Source organism: Nelusetta ayraudi, unplaced genomic scaffold (genome assembly GCF_046127955.1).
Source record: "Nelusetta ayraudi isolate G7.1 ecotype Tasmania unplaced genomic scaffold, CSIRO-AGI_Nayr_v1 ptg000004l, whole genome shotgun sequence".
Lineage (NCBI taxonomy): Eukaryota > Metazoa > Chordata > Actinopteri > Tetraodontiformes > Monacanthidae > Nelusetta > Nelusetta ayraudi.
In genome coordinates this window covers 6427501-6448005 of record NW_027466054.1, presented here as the reverse complement: position 1 = coordinate 6448005, position 20505 = coordinate 6427501, and the positions used below count along the sequence as shown (strand labels likewise).

Below are 20505 nucleotides of genomic sequence, written 5' to 3'. Positions count from 1 at the left end.
TCTTATTTTATAAACAGGTCATTAGTAACACATGGAGCGCCCACTGGGTCCACAACTTTACTGGGTCAGAGCTGGTTTCTCATACAGATGAACAGAGGGTTTTCTCAGTGCTGGTCATGGTGCATTACTCACGGACCACTGCTTAGCTAAGTTAGAGCTAGGCCCAGACCGCCCAGGCATCTTCACAGACGGGTGCACCTGCTAAGCTAATGCTAAAGCTAACGCTAATCAGATTGTGTTACTTGCAGATGAGTGCACAGGTATGCTAGTTGCTAAAAGCCTTATTACCGCGGGCCAGCAAAGTGGCACACTGGCCCACTGTAGGCCAGTCCTCCTTCAGCCCTCTGTCTTCACTGCTGTGTGCAGACCTTTATGTCATATTGATTCTCCATAAGATTTTAGTACGTTTAAGATATAAATATATATCTATATCTATGACTGCTATTTTGGAACAGGAGGAACAGTTGCTGCCAGTCAAAGCAAGGCAAACTGTTTCTCACACCAGCAGGGAACCGCCTGTCTTCCTCCCTCTGTACACAACTGACTGCATAACTGTATCTAATGTGCAAAGACACACACAAACACTCACAACTGTTTTTTGTATGCATGCCTCCTCCGCAGAGAAATCTGTAACTGTCTTTGTAGGGAATTTTCTTTTTGTCTATTAGTCAGGTTTTAGATTTGAACAAGCAGATTACTTGAGAAAAAAACGAAAAAAAAACCCCGCCATCAGTTATTTCGATAATGACCGGAATTTGTTTTTCCGATAACTTGCACGTTAATTAAAAACGTTGGAGAACAATTTTTTTTGGTTAATTAGCCATATGCCCACATCTTGCACGCCTTACGCAGAACCACTGTGGACTTTTCTGCCGTGTCGGAGCAGATTTCGTTCCTCCGAGTTTTAATAAAGACTGTCTAACAACGTTAACCTTCCAAATGTCTTGGGGGTGCATAGTGACCCGTTTAACAGCTCCAGCGCATCTTTTTAGCGTGAGATTTAATAACCTTCACTTGTTTCATTTTGGCATTTGGAAAAGTGACTCCAATCAGCAGCAATTTTTAAGTATCTATAAATTTTCTCTCTCCAGCTCTAATATGCCATGCAACAATAGATTTTTTTTTAACCCTTGCAAACACAACAGTATAAAAAGACAATTTCTAATTTAATGGTAATCAATTTACCAATTTTGTGAGTGTTCTTTTTTAAACGCATTCTATACCTACTATAGTCTTTCAGAAATTGTGGAAGTGCTGGTTGACAGTACTTAATATTGTGTTGTCTCTGGGTTGCTGCTTCCCCTCCATTGTAAAATCAGCTAAATTTCAGATGGTTGCAGCTTTGGAATGGACATGCGAGTGTTTAATCATTCTTGGCACTGTGAGCAAATATCGTTGGGCATATGGTGTTTAAAAACACAGCGCTCCTCCTCAACGCGACGCATACGTTTTCAAAATACAGCCTGGGAGTCGGGGATCCCTCTAAGAATGCAAGTGCTCGACTTAATTTCACACCCTTAACTAATCCCTGGGGCAGAGACCTTTAACCTGCGTGATGACCTCGTCATCTCGTGCCAGCAGATCCTTACGCTACCTCATCCATCAACAGACGAGGAGGCCCCACAGCTCGCACGGAACCAGACACTTACTCAGCTCTAATCTCTTCTGCTGCACAGCGCTAATCACGTTCGCACAAACGTTGCGCGGAAAGACAGATATTCCTGCAAACGACGCAAATTTTCAACTGTGGAATTTTGAATTATAAACATTCTGCATAGTTTGGTTTTAGCCAGTGGTTTTCTGAGTGGCCACGGCCTCGCCAAGGTCTCCAACCAGTCTGATCAATGAGGCAGTTTGACTGCATTCGACTGCTGCTCGCTGGATATTTTCACTTTTTGGGACCACTCACTGTAAACTTTAGGGATGGTTGTTAAAAAATACCAATAGATCAGCAGTTTGTGAGGCAGTCAGACCAGCCTGTCTGGCACCAACAACCATGCCACGTTCAAAGTCACTTCAATTCCCCTTTATCTCCCTTCTGAACATTGCATCTGAAAACTGCACCTGATAAAGTGGCCAGTGAGTGTAGATAACATGTAAAAATATGAAAAAAAATAAAATAAAAAATCTTTGTACTTGTGAGGCTTAGTATAGGGGTATGTTCCATGCTAAATATGTCAGTATTGTTAAAACACATCCAGATCCAGCTTTTCTTTGCTTAAAAACAATAAAAACAAAAGCTGTATTATGTGTTGTAGCTCTAATCTCTGTTCATTGGCGCGTCAATGGTCACGACTTTGAGCTCTGAACTGGAGAAGAAAGGCAGAACGCGACACTTCCTGGTGCACTTGCCAGCTAGCGAGGGAGCAAGCAAGCGCAACTCTAAACACCTGGCGTTGGCTCTTCGCTCCAGCGCTCTGGAAGTAGCTGCGAGTACGGAGGCAGTGTAGCGAGCAGGTTAACCCCCAGAACCTCTCAGGTTCCAGCCATCCTGAAGGCCACGTGAGTAATGGCAGCGTGGTCAAACTCTGACAGCTCAATCAGTCACAGCGCGAGCGGAGCTCGGCGTTTCTGATGTTTTCGCCGCAGCCTAATATGTCACGTATGAAAATGCCACAGGTCCGGTGACTGAGAGTAACTGGCCACCCCCCCTCCCGCGGGATTTTATTGATGGTGCCTTTTTTGTGCATTAATCCTGGTGGAAAAGTGGAAAAAAAGAGAAAAAAGAGAGCAAGACAAACACTTAGAACTTGGATCATTCAAATGGATGTGATGCAAACTACTGATGGACAAAATCCTGGACCTGCGTGCACTTTGCTTTCTTGACCGCACGTTTGCAACGCTGCATTGGTTTTCCAATCTGGAAACCGGCTGTGCTGTATTTTCTGTTTTTGACCAGGGGACAGATGACAGCTTGTTGGTAGGTTTTGGTGCAAAAACGTGGGGGTCAGCGACAAAAAATGAAAAATAATGAAATAAACCACTCGGTTGTCTCACGTTCTGCTGTAGCCCCAGATGACTGGCGGAGGGCTGCTGAATCTCACGAGGGGCGACTCGCAGCCGCTACATGGAGCGGTGGCCTAGTTTGTGACAGGATCAGGGCATTACTCTTAATCCACCAGATAGATGTCATATGCACGCACGCGCACACAAACGCACTGAGAAGCGAAAATGGTGGCAGGGGGGAGGAGGAGGAGGAAAAAAAAGAGGGAGATATTAATTTGAAAAAAAGAGAGAAAAAAAGCCAGAGATTCCCACACGCAAAGCTCGGGGCGGCGCTTGAGTTGTATCGGCAGCCAAACGCAAACTCGTTGTCATGCAAGGTTTCCCATGATGCACGTGGTGGAGCACCCCTCAGTCCCGCTGAGTCTTGATACCCGTGCGTAAGAGTCAGTACGGCGGTCAGTAGTCGAGTCGCTCACCCAGCGCGTACAGTAAAAAAGTTTTTGGGTTCCAGGGTGATTCCGCATTATGCAGCCCCATTGAGCATGCGCAGTAATGTCACTACCCATCCTGCCTCTGATAAACCAGGATGCATCAGCATCAGAACGACCCGAGACACATCAGCACGTACTTGAATAAACTAATTTCTGAGGATGTTCTGGCCTTTATAATTTTTTTGAAAGGCGTTTTACAGGTTTAGTTTCTTTTTGTATTGCGGGGATACGGGGAAAATGCTTTGTGGGCTGCATGGCTTTTTTTGGCCTTGAGTGCCTTGAGTGGCCACTCGGAAAAAAAATTGCCACGTCACCATATTGCCAATCTCGTATCAAGTTCTTATAATACATCCATGGTAGGAATCTAAATTCCGCTGCAAAATCTTTGTAAAGTTTAGAAAACAAAACACCATCAACAAAAAAACCCTCCAAAAACCATCCGGACACAGTGTGCATCGGCCGCGGCCTCCGTCTTTAAAAAGACCCCGCAGTGCCTAAAAAAAAAAGTATTCTGCTCTCTGCGGCGCAGATAAGCACAAACCGAGAAAATGAAAAAACAGCAAGATTTCAGCGTGCGTTTAACATTTCAAAACCATGCAGACGCGAGACGAGCAGCGAAAGCCATCAGCGTCCCAGCAGCTGCAGTTTGAATTCTCAAATCTCCCGAGTCCCCCCCCCCCGGCCCCCCCGACATCCCAAGTCCCCCCTCCACCCCCGCTGTTGATATTAAAAGAGGCTCTGAATGTCAAACACAATGAGATAAAAAGGGGGAGAGAGCAGCCTCCTTGCATCCGCATCCCTCACTTTCTCGCCACATTATACGGATGTGGAGGGAGGTGGGGTGTGGAGGGGGGTGGTCTCGGCGAATGAGGCGAGGAGCAGGTGAAAAATGGTCAAATACATAAAGGGTGGGAGGGTTTGTGTAGGGGTGGGCAAAGTATGAATCCTTTATCCGGCCCTGTCGCAGCAGCCTGAGCTGCTTCACCCGCAACCCCAGCCGCCGTGGAGGAAGTCCGGCTGCATTACCGCGGTGATGGATGAGCAGCCCTTTACCGGCTGACCCTGGAAGTTGCGCGAGGGGCCAGAGGGGAGCAGGAGGCGGAAAGTGAAGTGTGATTAGAGCGTGAATGTGCCTCGGCTGAGGCCCGGAGCAGGAAGGGGAGGAGCAGCTCCACGGTTGAGGCTTTACAAAGTGTTAACGGCCCATATTTAAGATCACAGAGCCCCATGCCTCCAGCCAAAGGCCGTCCTATTCCTTCCCGTTAAAGGGATGATTCTGCCATTATTGCACAGTTATGCCTCGCCATGTTTTGGGTGTGTCCTACAAAATCCACAAAACACTTATGGAGTTGAGGGGGAGAAGAGATCCACCTAAAGGAAGCCTTCGGTAGCCAATTGGGCGTCTCCATAAAGCCTCTTAACGTACATTAAGATCGCATTAGAAATTTTGATGTAACAGCGTGTTTTGAGACAACTTCCTCTAATTTGCCACAAAGTTTGAGTGCTCAGTTGAGCTGTCTTTTCTTTTCTTTTTTTGTCTGAGCTAATGCGCAAAACGTCTTATGGAAGCAAGTTGCGCAGCATTAACCCCGACGTGACGAACGTTCCGCTCGTGTGACCCACGCTGTTTATGTCTCTCTTGATGTTTCCATAACAAACGGGGGGGGGAATTGGCCGATGGGGTCTGCGGACTGTTGAGGAGGCCAATGTGTTCCTGAGCCACATCTAACAGCCTTTCTTGACCGTAATTCCTGAAATCCTCTCTCTTTCCATTCCACCCTGATTTTGTTCTGCTTCCTCCGGCTTGGCTCAAACTGTCCTATGACGTAACTTTGATTTAAGCGACCTACTTTATTGGCATCAAATTACTTAATACTACCGAAACTAGCATTCAATTTTATTTTGTTTTTCAGTTTTGAAAGCATATTTTTGAACGGTCCCTTTAAAGCCGCTTGACGTTTCACAGAAATGCGCTCATGGACTTCAACTAAAACCCTAATGGGAGAAAATCAGCGTCCGTGCTGCTGGCACCTTCGGTCCAAGCGCCGAGGCATCAATGAGTTTCTGGGCCTGGATTTCCACTGCCGCCTCGCAGCCACAGCTGCATGTGCACGTTGCTCGCACAAGATCAGTGAGAAAGCCACTGTGTTGGAATCCCCTGACATTCCCTTTTATCGCATGTATTGTCGGATCTGAAATAGCTTGAAACCAGAGGCCTCTCCGCACGCCTCCCCGCGAGGAGGAAACCTCAGGAGCTTGCTGGCTTCAGAATGAACACATGGACGGTTCGTTAGGAAGCTGCAGAGGATAATTCAGCCAAGAACTTTCAGGAGGGTGGGGGGGCGCAGAAAATTGGAGAGAAGAAAAACAATGCTAATAAATAGATAAGTAAACAAATAAATAATTGAATCTATTTATCTTTTAAATATTAATATCATCAAATATAATCCAATTATTATTTAATCATTATTGTTAAATATGATCTCTAATCTCTTTACAGCTGTACAGAAAAATGGCCATGATTATCAACATGTTAGATGATAGTATTCTTATTCTAAACAAAGGTAACAACAGCCGAATAGCAAATGAAAGAAAGAAAAAACATTGTAAATGTTGATGTTGTTGTACAGATTTTGTAGCATTGTCTGTCTGTTTGCGAAGGGGGTTCCAGGCCAGAAGCTAATGCTGTTTGGGGGGCCATGGCGTGGAAAAGCTTGGGAACCTCTGGATTATTATGGATTAGAAAATGTCCCCAGAGCCTCTCTTGACATCCTGCTGGGCACCAAATGGTCGCTCGAGTAAAATTTTGAGTGATCTCTCTTTTTAATCAGGCAGCGCCGCGGGTGCTTCATAATTTTAGCTTTCATATCCATTTCCTGTGGCCACTTTCGCCCGCAGTCAGGGTAACAGGGTGACATTTTACACTGGCATAAAATCATTTACGGGAACACTGACGGACAAATTTGAAGTCCCCGGCTCAGCCTGCCCGCTTTTGAACAGAACCCCCAACAAGCGCGGAGGAGAACGTGCAAATGCAGAGGGAAAAAGGCCCGACTCAGATTGGAATTTCTCCCCCCCCCCGCTCAACCCACCCCCAGTCTTACTCCCCTTAAACCTTTAATTAGCCTAAAGCAGATAATTTCATCGCATGTGGCGGCAGATTAAAGCCTCAGCGCTGACAGTCGGACCTGATGGACTGATAGAGACATCAAATCTGACTGAGGGAGTCTTTTTTTTTTTTTACACTGGTGAAGTGAAAATTATCTCTGACTGGAGGCGGAGGAAAGGAGACAGTGTGGAATGATGTACTACACGCTTCCAACCAGCTACAATCGGGGAAAAGTCAAAGGAACCTGTCGCTGCCGTGAGGAGGAAGCGTTTTTGCACGACGTGAAATTAATATCAGCCACTAACAGACATAGACAGAGTGGTTTTCCCCTCGTAATCACAAAAAAACAGGTCCAATAATCTGTCAAAAGGTCAAAACCGCAAATTAATGTTCACGTTATTAGGGCCTGCACTAAAACACAAGATTTATAACAGAGGTCGTTCAGAATATCACTTCCTGCTCTGGTGAGGAGCACAATTGAGCCAAGATCCTGTGGCACAGACATCCAAAAACATATCTCGCTGGCCAGCATCACACTCGCGCACAGCACACACAGTGAGGGAAGTGCGCGCACACACACACACACACACACACACACACACACACACACACACACACACACACACACACACACACACACGCACACACACACACACACGCACGCCGGGAATAAAAACAGTTACAAGCCGTGAGGAAATTATCTGATCTGCCATATGGGGTCCGCATGACCGAGCCAAGTAATACTGGGACAGACAAAAACAGCTGGCTCGGTATCAGACCTGATAACTAACACACTCGGATGGCCTATCTTCCAGATGCACGTGCGCACGCACGCACGCACGCACGCACGCCCGCACGCACACGCGCATGCACAGGGCAGATATCATGTCGGACGAGGTTTTGAGAACATTGCACTTTGGACTTACAGTCGGCATCGGCGAGGAAAAGGAAGCTGAGGAGGAGCAGGCCCGGACTGGCAGAGTGCATCATGGGATATGTCGACACATGCATGCTGTATCCAGCGTGAGCTCAGTGCCTCACTGTGCAACAGGACGACAGGAACAGGCCTTCACAACCTGCAGAGAGGAAATAAAAACACACAAAAAAGTGTCATGTTTAGTCTTTCAAAGTCAAAACGATGTTTTACACGCACACAAATATACACAAAGACACACCCACACCCACACACACTCACACACACCCTCTAGGCCTTCCCCTCCTCACTCCATTAGCACCAAACAGCCAGCGTCAGTGTCTCGGTGTGGTTGTTTGAAATTCTTTATCGTCATAAAGAACCAAATCAGGAGCCGTCTTTGAAAAAGATCACGTTGTGGCGACATGATGTGAAATCTCCCGAGTGCGCAGCAGCCTCATCCTCATTTATCAACCCCCTCCCACACACACACACACACATACACGACTCATCAGAAGACCCACAACGTCAGCTCCACCGTAACTCGGGGATTACACTGCAAATGTGCGGCAAAAAATAAAAAAAGGCAAAAAAACCAAAAAACCCCAAAATGATTTCAGACTGATGGAAAGGAGTGACTGGCTTTAAGATGGAGGGAGGGAGGACGCAGCCGGGGATTGATGGAGCGCCGGGAGATTAAAGTGGGAGGAGACTGACCGATGTTATCTGCAGCTGTGTCGCGCGCAGTGTTGGGTCAACACGCGGCTCGCCGTCTTTATCCTTTCACTCTTGGCTCCTGCTGCCTCCATCTCGTCCCCTCCTCGGGAAATCCCCCCCCCCCCCCTTGTCATTTCCTTCCACCGTCTTTCCGTCCTTCCCTTCAGAATCCCGAGTGCCTCCCCTCCTTCCGGCTCCCGTCTCTCTGCCGTCTAATTTGCCCTGTCTTTTTTTACTTCCACTCCTCCTGAGCGTCTCCCAATTACCCTCCAATCAGTCATGCCTTCACACTCCCTCTGCCTCTCCCTCCCTCTCCCTTCCTCCCTCTGTCCTTATCTCCTGTCTAACTGTCTCTCGGCCGTCGGCGCCGCCGCCCCCTGATGCGAGCGCCTGCCGTCTTCGGGCGAGACAGACGTCAGTCCGGCGTGTCAGGAAATCTCACGGCTCGAAATCGCGGGACGCTTCGGCGATAGACGCTTGAAGTGAGCAGGGTGGGGGGAGGGGGAGGAGGGGTGAGAGAGCGCCACTCTAATGAGCTGTGTGCGCGCACAGTATATTGAAGGGCTGGAGCGTGCGTGTGTCCGTCGGCTTGTGCTGAAAATGTGCACGCGTGGCCTTTGGGAGCAAGTGTGTTGCCTGTGTGTGCACACGCGTTTGTGGGCTTTCCAAAACTGGACAGAGTCACCAGCAGCAGCGGCAGCAGCAGCAGCAGCAGCAGCAGCAGCAGCAGCAGCAGCAGCAGCAGCAGCAGCGGTCCTAATCCCCTCCACTCCTGAACAAGCCATCTGATTAAAAAAATACAAGGAGGGTGGGAGTGTGTGTGTGTGTGTGTGTGTGTGTGTAGGAGGGGAGATCACTGGGACCCGGAGCTCAGTGTCCCTGTAGCAGAGGCAGCAAACAACTAAACCCATACAGGATTTTCCACTTGGTTTGGTCTGAAACAATTGCTTTGGGATAACCTAGATCTCGGCCCGCACAAATTAAGTCCTGAGCGCTGCGATTCGTGCTACTACACAGTGGGAATGGGAACTCCGGCTCTCGGACTATGTAACATTTTTGTGTAACACGAAAAATACCGTGTAGCCAAACAATGGTTTCCTTTAGTTGGGATATTTGTCCAAATAGTTTCACACAAAAAAAAAATTGTTGTGGTTTTGTTAGTTCCCCAGCAGAAAGGGTGAGACTTCATGTGTTCTCCCTGCATGCGTGTCCAGCCTACAGTCCAAAGACATGCGTGTTTAGGCTAACTGGAGACTCTAAAATTTGGAGTCTCCAGTTAACCTAAACATAATTTAGTAAATCATACGTAGGGGTGAATGTGGATGGTTGGCTGCAACAAAGTGGACAGACAGCTGTTACAGGATTCCTGGTCTGAGCGTTTTACAAACTGCTGCTCTGCTGAGACCTTCAAAAACACAACCACATCTCGGGTTTGCAGAGGATGGTACCAAGAAAGAGAAAAGATCCAGTGAGTCACAGTTGCATGGAGGAAAAAATAATATCTTGCTGATGTCAGGGGTCAGAGGTCAGAGTGGGCAGACTGGGTGGAGACCATAAAAGGGCAACAGTTAGTCAAATAACCACTGGTATCAGCCTGGTGTACCGACTAAACTGGCCAGAGATTCTACATACTTTACAGTATCAAACTATCACTCACACTAGGAGTCTACATATATTCAAGTATTTCAACTATTACTACCACTTGTGGTATGTTTGTAATAAGAGGAAGCTATAATAACAACAGAGATGATCCTAATGATCCTAATGATGGACCCCATTAATGTTCATGCAGGCATATTTCTAATTAAAACTGTATTTTATTTCTTCTAAACGCAGGGCAAATATCAAATGGTAGATTAAAAAGAAAAAAATGAATATTGCCTCTTGGTTGGTTTGCGTTGTGTCTGGCCATAATTGCTTACTGGAAAAAGTCTGCATTATTTAGTATCCCACTCCACAGCATGTTGCATTAATTAAAGAGCTAAGAGAACTGCGAGGAGAAAGAGGAAGCGAGATAAGAAAAGGTGTGTGTGTGTGTGTGTGTGTGTGTGTGAGGTAAGTGGTAAACAGCGCTTCTGCGAAGCCGGCGGTGGAAAAGAGACAAAGGGAAGATTACCTGAGCCACACACGTGTGTACGCAGCCAGGTAGTCGCCAAGATCGTAATCAGGGCGGCTGCTGTTGCTGGTTTTTACCTTCCAGGCCTTCCAGAAAGCCTCCCTGCGTGGCCGAGCTCTGGATCAGAGCCATTTGCTTACATTAGTCCCCTATCGCTCAATAATAGACGTCTGGCCAGTGCCCACAGTGCTCGCTCACACTTATCTCTTGGATAACTTGTGACAGAACCTAGTCTGACTCACACAGCGACGCGCTGGCTTATGTTTTTTTTTTATTTTATTCTTTTGTTTTATCACAGTCCAGTGAGAGGGGGGCACTCTTTAGGGGCCGGGGAGAAGATCCACAGCTGGAGGGGAAGAGCAGCAGAGCAGCATTACAGGAAGGTTTTTTTTGATGTAGTATTAATATGATGTAGGAAAATCTTTATCTCTTATATTGTTCAACAGCAGGAGAAGAAGAAGCTTGTTAATGCCAATCTTTAAGTGTATCATTTAATAGTTATTCAAATATTTTACCATATATATCTATATATAGATATAGATATATATGCAGATATATGTGAAGTTGCCCTCACTTGAAATACATTAGTATGTACTATGTTGTTATGTCGCATGAATTTACAATGAGTGTTACACCGGGTGGAGACTATCGGCCTGATAATTATGTTTTGAACAATATTTTTGGCTTGCACATGAAACCAATGCTTCTTGCACTTTTTTTCCCTAATAATTCTCATCTTTTGTGCCAAGGGGAGAACAAAACAGCCTTACATTACACAGTGTTAAAATGAGCACAAGTGTAAACGCAATTTAACCGCAACAACAAAAACTCATCTGATCATTTTATAAATGGAGTGTTTTGCAAAATAACCACAGCTGATGATATGAAGCTGTGTATTTTCCTCGCGCTGCTACTGACATTAAGCTGAAACACTGGAATAACCTCATGGTGACTCTTTATGTTTTGCATTAAAAATGGCTCTTTTCAGTTGACTTTCCCACCTTTATTTGAGGTAGAGTGGCCCAAGGGCCATCAGTTAAAAGCTCTAATGATGATGGTGAAGACTGTCTGTAACAACAAGAGCAAACAAACAGCCTCGACCATTCACACGGCTCCTAACTGGTTGTAATGACAATTATTCGGGATAAAAGAAACAAGGTGAAATTGAAAAAGTGGGGAATTGGGAGGTAAAAATGACAGACAGACAAAAACTCAAAGGGAGGATAAGATCTAAAAATGGGAGATAAAAAAGCTCGCAGATGACGAGAGGTAGAAGGGTGGACTACAAAGCGAAGGCGTAGTACAGCTGGAAGGGACGTTGGTAAGGATAGAGACAAAGACAAAAGACGCATCCTAAAAAGCATAGCTTCGGGCAAACCGTGTGCTGTGGAAAAAAAGAGGAACATAGAGTATCCTAATTTGATTTGATATTCCCAAAGCCAAGCCACCAAATGCAGTTAGACATGCTAATTGTCTTATTCTACTTGCCTCACTGAAACAGTGATGGACTAACAGAAATGTCAATGGAGAGGCAGGTTGTGTTTGTGACGTCGTACTGAAGCTTGAAAACTGGAGATAAGTTGACTAGGAGGAGATAAAAGTTGAAGTCCTCTCTCTTTTTCAGTGAGGCTTCGCCGAGTGCAGCCCACTAGTGTTGAAACTTGACTTCACTGGGAATTGGTCTCAACTCGTCTCTGACTGCAGCATAATGTCCCTCGTCACACATCCAGGGTAAATATGGGAATTTATTTTTATTTGCACACGTTGATGTCAGTGTAATGCTGCCTCACCTTCTGAAACACAAAACAGTTTTCAATTTTCAGACTTTTAAATTTAAGGGTATTTTTTTTCTCCTTCTTGTTTGGTGCTTAACTTTTTGGTAATTGTAACTGCTTTTATAACTTGAAGACATGTTTCTTTAAAATAATAAGCACAGTGCAGTGACAGAGACATTTATATTGAACATTTGTGTCAAAATGTGTTAAATAAATCTAACTTAAATACATTTTTTGGTTTTGTTGTTATTGAATTGTTATATTTTAAAACCCATATTGGTCGGCTGCTACTTAAAAAGGCCTACAAATGCAAATAAAGGTGGAGAAATGACTCCACGATGTTTGACCAGCGTGATCCAATTTCATGGTGGTTTACAACTCCAGCATGGACTTCAAAACAACTTATTTGGACCCTGTTTCGGGGTAAAATCATCAGTGTCGCCACTGTTTCAAGCACTGGTGTGGAACAGTGAATATTTAGGCCTGAGGAAGCAACTACATAACGTCTTATTAAACCAATTTAGGACCTCTGGGGCTTCTGCAGACTCCGAATTACTGTGATTGAGCTGAATGAAGCCTGACACAAGCCCTCATCTTTTCTGCTTGATTAGATGAATTCTGTAAAGCTTACTAACTGTAAGGCTCTTTTTCTTAGCAGGAGGAATTTCATTGTACTTCCAAGTTACACAGGTATGCGGAGAAAAGTGAAAATGCATTTGGGCAGACTTATGGTTTAATCCATAGCCAATGCATTCCACTAGAAAATTGAAGGAAATGGATTGAGCTTTCTTTTGTGCAAAAGGCACGATGTGGTCGCAGACTACAGAGCAGGGTGTTATGGGTAATCACACAGTGCAGAGGCTGGTGGGGAACTGATTGCATGGCACAGAATATCTCTAATTGGCCCTTCTGCACGCTGACACATGAAGCTCGCCTCAGCCCTCAAAATAAGTCTCTTCACTTTCTGAAAAGATGCCTGAACAGTTTTCAAAGGTATTTAAAAATCGAAATGAAACGTATTCAGCTGAAGTTTCAGGCATTTGCCCAGGCATTGGAAGACTTGGGGAAGAAGAAGAAATTCAATATTTCAGAAATAAAATGTCACGGGTTCAGCTGTTCAACACAGAGAGCTGCAAAAGTTTTCCATAAAAACTTTCAGTTTGCGTGACATGCAGCACGACTCTACACGGATTTGCCCTAAAAGGAATCCAGTTGAAAAATTAAATCAGTCCAGATCAGTGCTGCAACTGGCCCACAGTGTAATTTAGCCAGCGCTATTCTGCCATACAATAAAGGATAAATGCACTGAGATAGATTTCTGCATGAAAGGACCCTGATAGAAAATGGACAGCTGTGGAGTCTGCTGACTGAGAGTCCTCAGATGCCTTTAGTTGCTTGATACATCCATGGTACAAATACCCTATGTCTTTACTGTCATTTATCCTGCCCCAAAAACCCAGAGTGGTGCTTTGACTTGGACTTTTAGGACACTGACGGAAAAAAAATGGATTGATTGAGAAGAGGATTTAGCCTGTCTGGCTCTACTCAACTTATTACTTCCTCTGATTTCCCAAACACTGTCCTTTTCTCCACCCGCCGACCCGTCCCACCCCTGCCTTTATTTATTTGCTCCATCAATCTGATTCCTGTCCTCCTCTCACCCTCTTCTCCGCTCCTCTCAACAAACTATTTCTCTCACTTTCTTTGCTGTCTACCTCCCTAGGCCCAAACAAACAGTCATTTTCTCTTTTGTGCTCCCTCCCACTTTTTCACTTTGAGGTCTCTGCAAAGGGATGGAGAACCGACGCGTCACTCAAATATCCAATATCCATCCTATATTTAGGATTATTACGTTCCATTGTGTCCAAAATAGAAAGTTCACTCCTTATCATGCTGCCTATCCTCCATAGCCAAGTGGGAGTTATTTTAGAGGATGAGTCAAGCTTAATTTTTAACATCGACCATGAAGCCATTTTTTCTCTTTTGTTTCACAGACAAAAAATGAACGGCCCAAAAAAATCAATGAAACCCACCAAATCCCAAAACGCAGACAGGAGTTTACGCTGCTACAACATTGCTAGAAGGCTGAATAAACACACTAAAAGTAAAATCCGTGGTGTGGTGAACATCGAGGACAAGCCACAGATGAGGTGTCATCATCAACTGGATTCTGCTGCAGCAAAGCAGATAAAACGCTCTGGTTCCATTCTTGGTCTCAGCCACACATACAAAAATAATACATCCCAGCGGCTCCAGAGACGGACCGTGGACTGCTGCCTTGAGGCAGGCAAATTGATCGCATCAATAGCCGTCAGAGGCTGAGCGCCGCCGTGCCTACGCTTCCTGATTGTTGGCCTCTAAAAAAGCGCTGATCCCTCCCACTGACTCTCACCGTCTGTCAACATTCATTTGGCCCCTGTGACGGACGTCCTCCGACAAAGCGGCTGAAGTGTTCAAAAAGAAAGAAAGAAAGAAAAAAAGAACACCACCTGGATCTGTGTAATGTCTCTATTAGCGGATGAGAATTTCATCAGCGCTCCGCCAGTAGGTGGTTCCACTCATCCCACTCTGATGATGAAGTGTCACCAATAGCAGAACTGATGTGCGGGGAAAGGGTGAAAACTGCACTAAGCAGAGCGCCGAACCCAGCCAATCGAAGGGTTAAGCCAGCTGTGACTAACGGGCCCAAGCTGGGCCTCTATTGGACCATCTCTGGCAGCCATCCATGATATATTGGGAGCGCCGGCGTGAGCAAGGGGCTAGACGGAGAGGAGTGGAGTGAAGTTGAGTGGATTAGTGAGGGGTGGGGGTATGACAACATGTAATTACCTATTTACCCAGCCTTTAGTGGAAACCTCATTGAAGGCTAATTGAGCGGTGCATTAGCAAGAGGGTCATAAAGATAGCAGCAGGACTGCGGAGGGAGGAAGCGAGATGAGAGACGAGCGCCCGCTGAGGGGCGAGACGGCCAAGAGATAACATGCAGAGAGCGGACGGCACGTCGGGAGGAGAGCGGCGAGAGGGAGGAAAGGCGAGGAGAGGAGAAAGTGCAATAAAGTCACCATTTATGTGTAACTGGAGCTGTGATGAAAGATATTTTAAGGAGAAAAGTAGCATCCTTTGACCCGGTGCCACATTGATGGAACTCTGTGTGAAGGTACTCGGAAGTGAAATCCACAGCTAAAGCAATTGACCGGGGTGAATAATCGAATATCAATAGCAAAAAAAATGATCATTGAGTTTTGTTTTCCTTGCTTTTTTCCCAGAGAAGTCCATTTTTTTCATGAGGTCAAGGGGTGAGCTTACTTTGAGGTAAGCTCACCCCTTGATCTGGAGCTGAAGATATCATCTTCAGCTCCAGAAGATTCTGAGAAAAGGTCTTGGAATAAATGCCAGGAAAAACACATGCTGGCAGCAAGATAAGGAAGCTGCCGTTTCAAAGTGTAAGGGCATAGCCCACTTTTACATTTACTCTTTGGTCCAGTTTTACCATTAGGCAGTGGAAGCAACAAAGCCTCTCATTTGGATGACTTGGCTCGGTATATTGGGGTAAGCAAAGGGTTTTACACTTTGCTAGCTTTGCTGCTGTCTCTGTTGGCCGCATCTCACAACTTTCATGAACACCGCCATAAAAATAAAACGTCCAATGTAGAACCAGTCCAACTACCAGCTGGCTACCCATTTAAAAACAAACTGTGTAGTGTTGCGAAAGAATAAAAACGACAACAATTTCTTTCCAGTAGTGCCATGGCAACATTTCTGCAGAACAACATGGATCCCGCATCGACGCTTCATACAGTGCAAGTGTGTCCTTGCGAGTGTATGTGTGTTTATTTGTGTTTCTTTTTTTTATTGTTGCTGTGATCCACTGCTTACTGTGCCTCCAGAGGCATACACTGCACAGCAGTGTGACTTCAGTGCTGGGGGGGAAGTGGCACGTCGGAGGCAGTCATCTCTGTAACGTGCTTTAGTACATGGGTGGATGGAGGGGAGAGATAGACCTATGGATGGGTGAGCCTGCAGTATGGCCGCAGTGTGATGGCCCCGGTCACATAAACACATGTACATCACTGTTGGCTACCGGGGCTGGATGCACACCAGGTGTTGATGAGTCGACACGCACGGACGCACACACACAAACGTGGGCACGCAGAGATCAACCAATCAAGTGCCGGGCCGACCGCTGCAAACAGGTGAAATGCAGCGGTAATAATTTACAGGCCTTGAGCGGCACGAACGCCATATAAAATATGGATTTCCCCCCCGGAGAAAAGCAAGACTTCAATAGTTGGACCTTTCAAAACTCTGGGTGCTCGAGCCTTAACACATGACTTCATCTGCTTACACTTGGCACTCAATAGGCGGCGGTGGCGGCTCCTGTGTATGGATTGGAGTCGTCCTTTACCTTCTGCTCTATAGGAGCCGAGCTCACCTGCAGTCCAGAAACCAAGCAGGACCGTGTTTACTGCACGGAACACACATCTTTTTCTTTTTTTTATTATTATCATCGTCAATTCACTGTTGTTGTTGCATACTGTAGGAGAATGAGGTGGGTGGAGGCGTCGACCTGCAGACTGTTCATTAACCGTGCTCTATGCATTGATTGAATTCCATGGGGTACCACAAGCTCGAGCAAAACACGGAACGACCTTCCTATTGTGAGGGGGAAAATAAAGCTCTCCTCTTCAGCACGCACTGGAAGGAATAAAGACGTGATTGGAGAAAGATGCAAGGAAGAAGAAGAAGAAGAAGAAGAAGAAGAAGAAGAAGAAGAAGAAGAAGAAGAAGAAGAAGAAGAGGTGCAAAGTCTCTTGGTGAGTGAAGATGTCAGAGGACAAAATATGCCCACGACAACCTGAGGAGGGGCAAGAAATATGAAAATCCTTTCAATCTCAAAGAATTGTAATGACACAGTTTTGAAGGTCAAAGGGAGGGAATGACAATTGACTCCAAAAATACATTTCTTGATCAATCTTCTCCAATGTCACGTTACAACAGCTCGGGCAGAAGGATGGGGTTACAAAACCTTTTTCTCAGATTGATTTTGGCCAGTGGAGGAGTTGTAGTACATGAGAATGACTTAAAATAACATGTGGGGAAATGCAAAAGTCCCTCTTGCCAGTGCTACAATCAAGCCTTACTATTAAAATGAGGATTACAATACACGCTCAGACCCTGACTATATCCCTCTAATAAACTAAACTAAGCCAACTTCAAAGTGGGAGGACAAATGGACGTGACATCTAAATGGAGAGGTGGATTCTGACAGTGAATGAGTAGTGGCGATAGATTCATGTTCCTGTGAACTTTTAAAAGTGGGTTCCTTTGGCTTTGTTCAGTTTAACGGAAAAAAAAAACTTGTGCAAAACTGTTCCTCGTTAACTTTACTGCTCCGCTACAAACCTGTGTAGCTCGGCAGGATGAAGGACTGAAAGGAGCAGTGAAAAAAGAAGAGACAATACCTCGTCCATTAAAGTTAAAAGGAGACATGAGAGAGAGCGAGAGACAGAAAGAGAGAGGGAGAAAAACCCACATCCCCTCTGGCTCAGTAATTAAGACTGGGGGGGGCAATAAATATGTAATGGGGGCTTTTTCCACCAAGTGCGGCTGCCTCTCCTTATTGGAGATGGGACCACAGGGAGACATGCCCAGGAAGAATGACTAAGTACACTGGCCATTAAAAATGGATGCAAGGAACACCGGCCCCGACTGGCCCCGTCCACCAACAACGCGACGTGTTGTGATGGGAGTTGCCGTGGTTACGGGGCTCCCAAATGGTCCCGGGTTGTCAGGGTGAATCAAATCAGACACCCGAGCGCCGAGCCAACGTTGCCTTCGACTAATCCCGGGCCTGCCGCCGCTTGGGGCACCAGGACTCGGTGATGTCATTGAGGAAGGAAGTTTAGCCCCAGCGTTGTGTTTCTGAAGAGCGGGAAGCAGACAAGGGAATTTTTCTGAGCAAACTCAAAAGTTCTGCTCGCTGCGACGGCGCTCCGTCTTTCTTTGAAGGCTCCCGCAGTTTATGCAACAGCAGGACGGCCTTTTAAATGGCAGGAGCTCGACCGCCGAGGGGGGATTTATATTTCATCGGTGGCTGACTTCCAGCGACGATGTACGTCATTCATGCGAAAACATCAGCGATTACGGCGAAAATCTCATTCACCTAAAACGCAACTGAGTCAGTGGCTGTCAGACACAGATGCTAAACGCTCTCCAACATGTGGACTAATCCTAATTTTCCTCAAATGTTTTTATAAAACCTTCTTCTTAATGCAAGGAGATGCAGCAGCATGCATAAACTTAGACTCTGTATTGAAAGCAATACTCGTCAAAGTCCAAATATTACCCGTGTAAGCAGCTGGATCATTCTGAGACTGAGCTGGTCCATCTGGTGGACCTCCAACAGCGAGCGTTTTCAATCAGTCTTAACTTCCCATCGATTTCACGAGCAATCGACTTCCCGTTGCGAATTAAGAGACGGAAGGCACGAGAGCGAGCGAGCCGTGCTGGAGCTATTTTTATTTATTTATTATTGGAGCGGTCGAAATAATTTGGTGTACCTGGTAAAAAATGGCTGCTGCTAGAGAGGTTAGCGCAGGTGCCGCAGCGGTGGTAGTCCACATGGAAAGAAGGAGAGGAAAAGCTGAACACACAGTTCCCAGGGGCACTCAAGCACAGCAGCAAAAAGCACTGGACGGTGTCGCATGGCTAAAGCTGCCGACAGGAAGTCTCAGGTTGGGGGTAACAAGTCAGAATGACGCGTTCAAACGCGGTTCGTCCAATCACCTTCCAATTTTTTTCCTCCCCCTCCCGCAAACTCATTCTACGGGCACAATGTTTTGATGGATGTGCGGGATAAATCCAAAGGATCGTGGGACGCTCAACCTTTCCGTGCCAGGTGGGGCTCCAATATAAACTCACTATAAATACCGAAGTGAAGGCACTTAAACAAAGACGACTCGAGCGAGAGCCGCAGAGACGGCAGAGTGTGGGAGGTGAGACGCCGCGCATGCATACTGTATGAACCCTGCGTACATGTGGCCCTCCTCTACGTACGTGCGCGCGTGCGTGTGCGTGCGTGTGTGTGCGTGTGTGCGTGTATGTGCGTGTGTGTGCGTGCGTGGGTTTGATCCGCAGGCCTCTGAGGACAGAGCCTGTATGTTGCTGTATGCACTATAATGGCTGCTGACAGTCGTGTGCAGTTTGCCTCGCAGTGGAAGGGAAACACTGAGAAGAGGTGGGGGGGGGAGACACCGCCAGGAGCGTATCCTTCACACGCACACCAATGTCGTGACGTCATCGAGACGCACAACGGGCGCACACATTATCGCCCGGCTTCCTGGCTGGTCACAAAAACAAAGCATCGCCGCTCCTCTGATGCTAAAAATCGACGAGAAGTCGCACGCCGTCTCACGACTCCACGAAAAAATAACACATAAGGGAAACGACGTTCGTCAAAGCACGTCCCTCCCCATCTCTGCGCAGCGCTGATGAAGCCTAATGACGTCGTCAATCATGACACGGCACCATTTGTGAGGATTTAGGAGTGAAGGGTCAGGGGGAAAGCGCAGAGTCTGGATGAGACCGGCGCTAAAGCCGCGCATGGCCGCACTGTAAATACTCTGGCCTGTTCAAACTACTCCCACAGAAGGTCAAACAGCCGCTTGATTGCTTTTGGCTGCTTCAACTGCGCCCTCACTCGTGCGTTTCAGCCGAATTCAGAGTTGGATTAAGGCGAGGCAGGCCTCTGCGCTGAGGTTGCTTCCAGTCATGATGAAGTGCTGAATCTGAGGATATTATATCACACTTTGATATCGGGCACTCTTTCAAGTTCAGAGCTCTGCAAAAACTCGACAGGGGGATGGGTGTGTGTGTGCGTGTGTGTCTGTGCGTGTGTGTGTGTGTTGTACAGTTAATGCCAATTATCTGTCCGTCGTAACCTGGATTGGTTTAGCATGCTAAATTAAACAGACAATTTAAAAATTTCAACTACTGTGTGACTTCTCACAAAGAGAACTTTGAGTTCTCCATCGCTCGGCGGCTCTGTGTCTGTGAAGCTAAGCTTGGTGGCTCACAGTTCGTCCATGTCAAGAGATGCCCAGACTGATCTGTGTTTCATAGCCCAGTTCATTTCAGTTCAGCTAACTGATGATTGTTTTTTTAAACTCCATTTTTATTTTGGCTAATTCAATCCATTTTGAGCCACACACATTTAAAATGGTGATTATTCAAAGTACAATTACAATTATTTAATGTTTTCATTCTGAATGTCTTATCATCTAGCAAATAATCTACGACACATACGGTGCAGATGAGGCTATACACATACAGTATATGTATACGCACGCACACATAACATACGCACACATACATATGCACAAAGATATGGCAAACACATTTGAGAAGGATGTATAATGGGGGCCAGACAGACAGCTGTG

At 46.2% G+C, this 20505-nt stretch overlaps 1 protein-coding gene across 5 annotated transcripts in view; it reads right to left on the bottom strand.

The window, feature by feature from the left end:
• The window catches only part of ptprdb (protein tyrosine phosphatase receptor type Db), a 164640-nt gene that overhangs the window by 66202 nt on the left and 77933 nt on the right, over positions 1-20505 (bottom strand). For all 5 annotated transcript variants that reach the window (XM_076031193.1, XM_076031201.1, XM_076031209.1 and 2 more), the window contains one exon: positions 7473-7622. In XM_076031193.1, the coding sequence (XP_075887308.1) occupies positions 7473-7557 (85 nt within the window). In that variant the 5' untranslated portion in view covers positions 7558-7622. The remainder of the gene's footprint in view (positions 1-7472; positions 7623-20505) is intronic.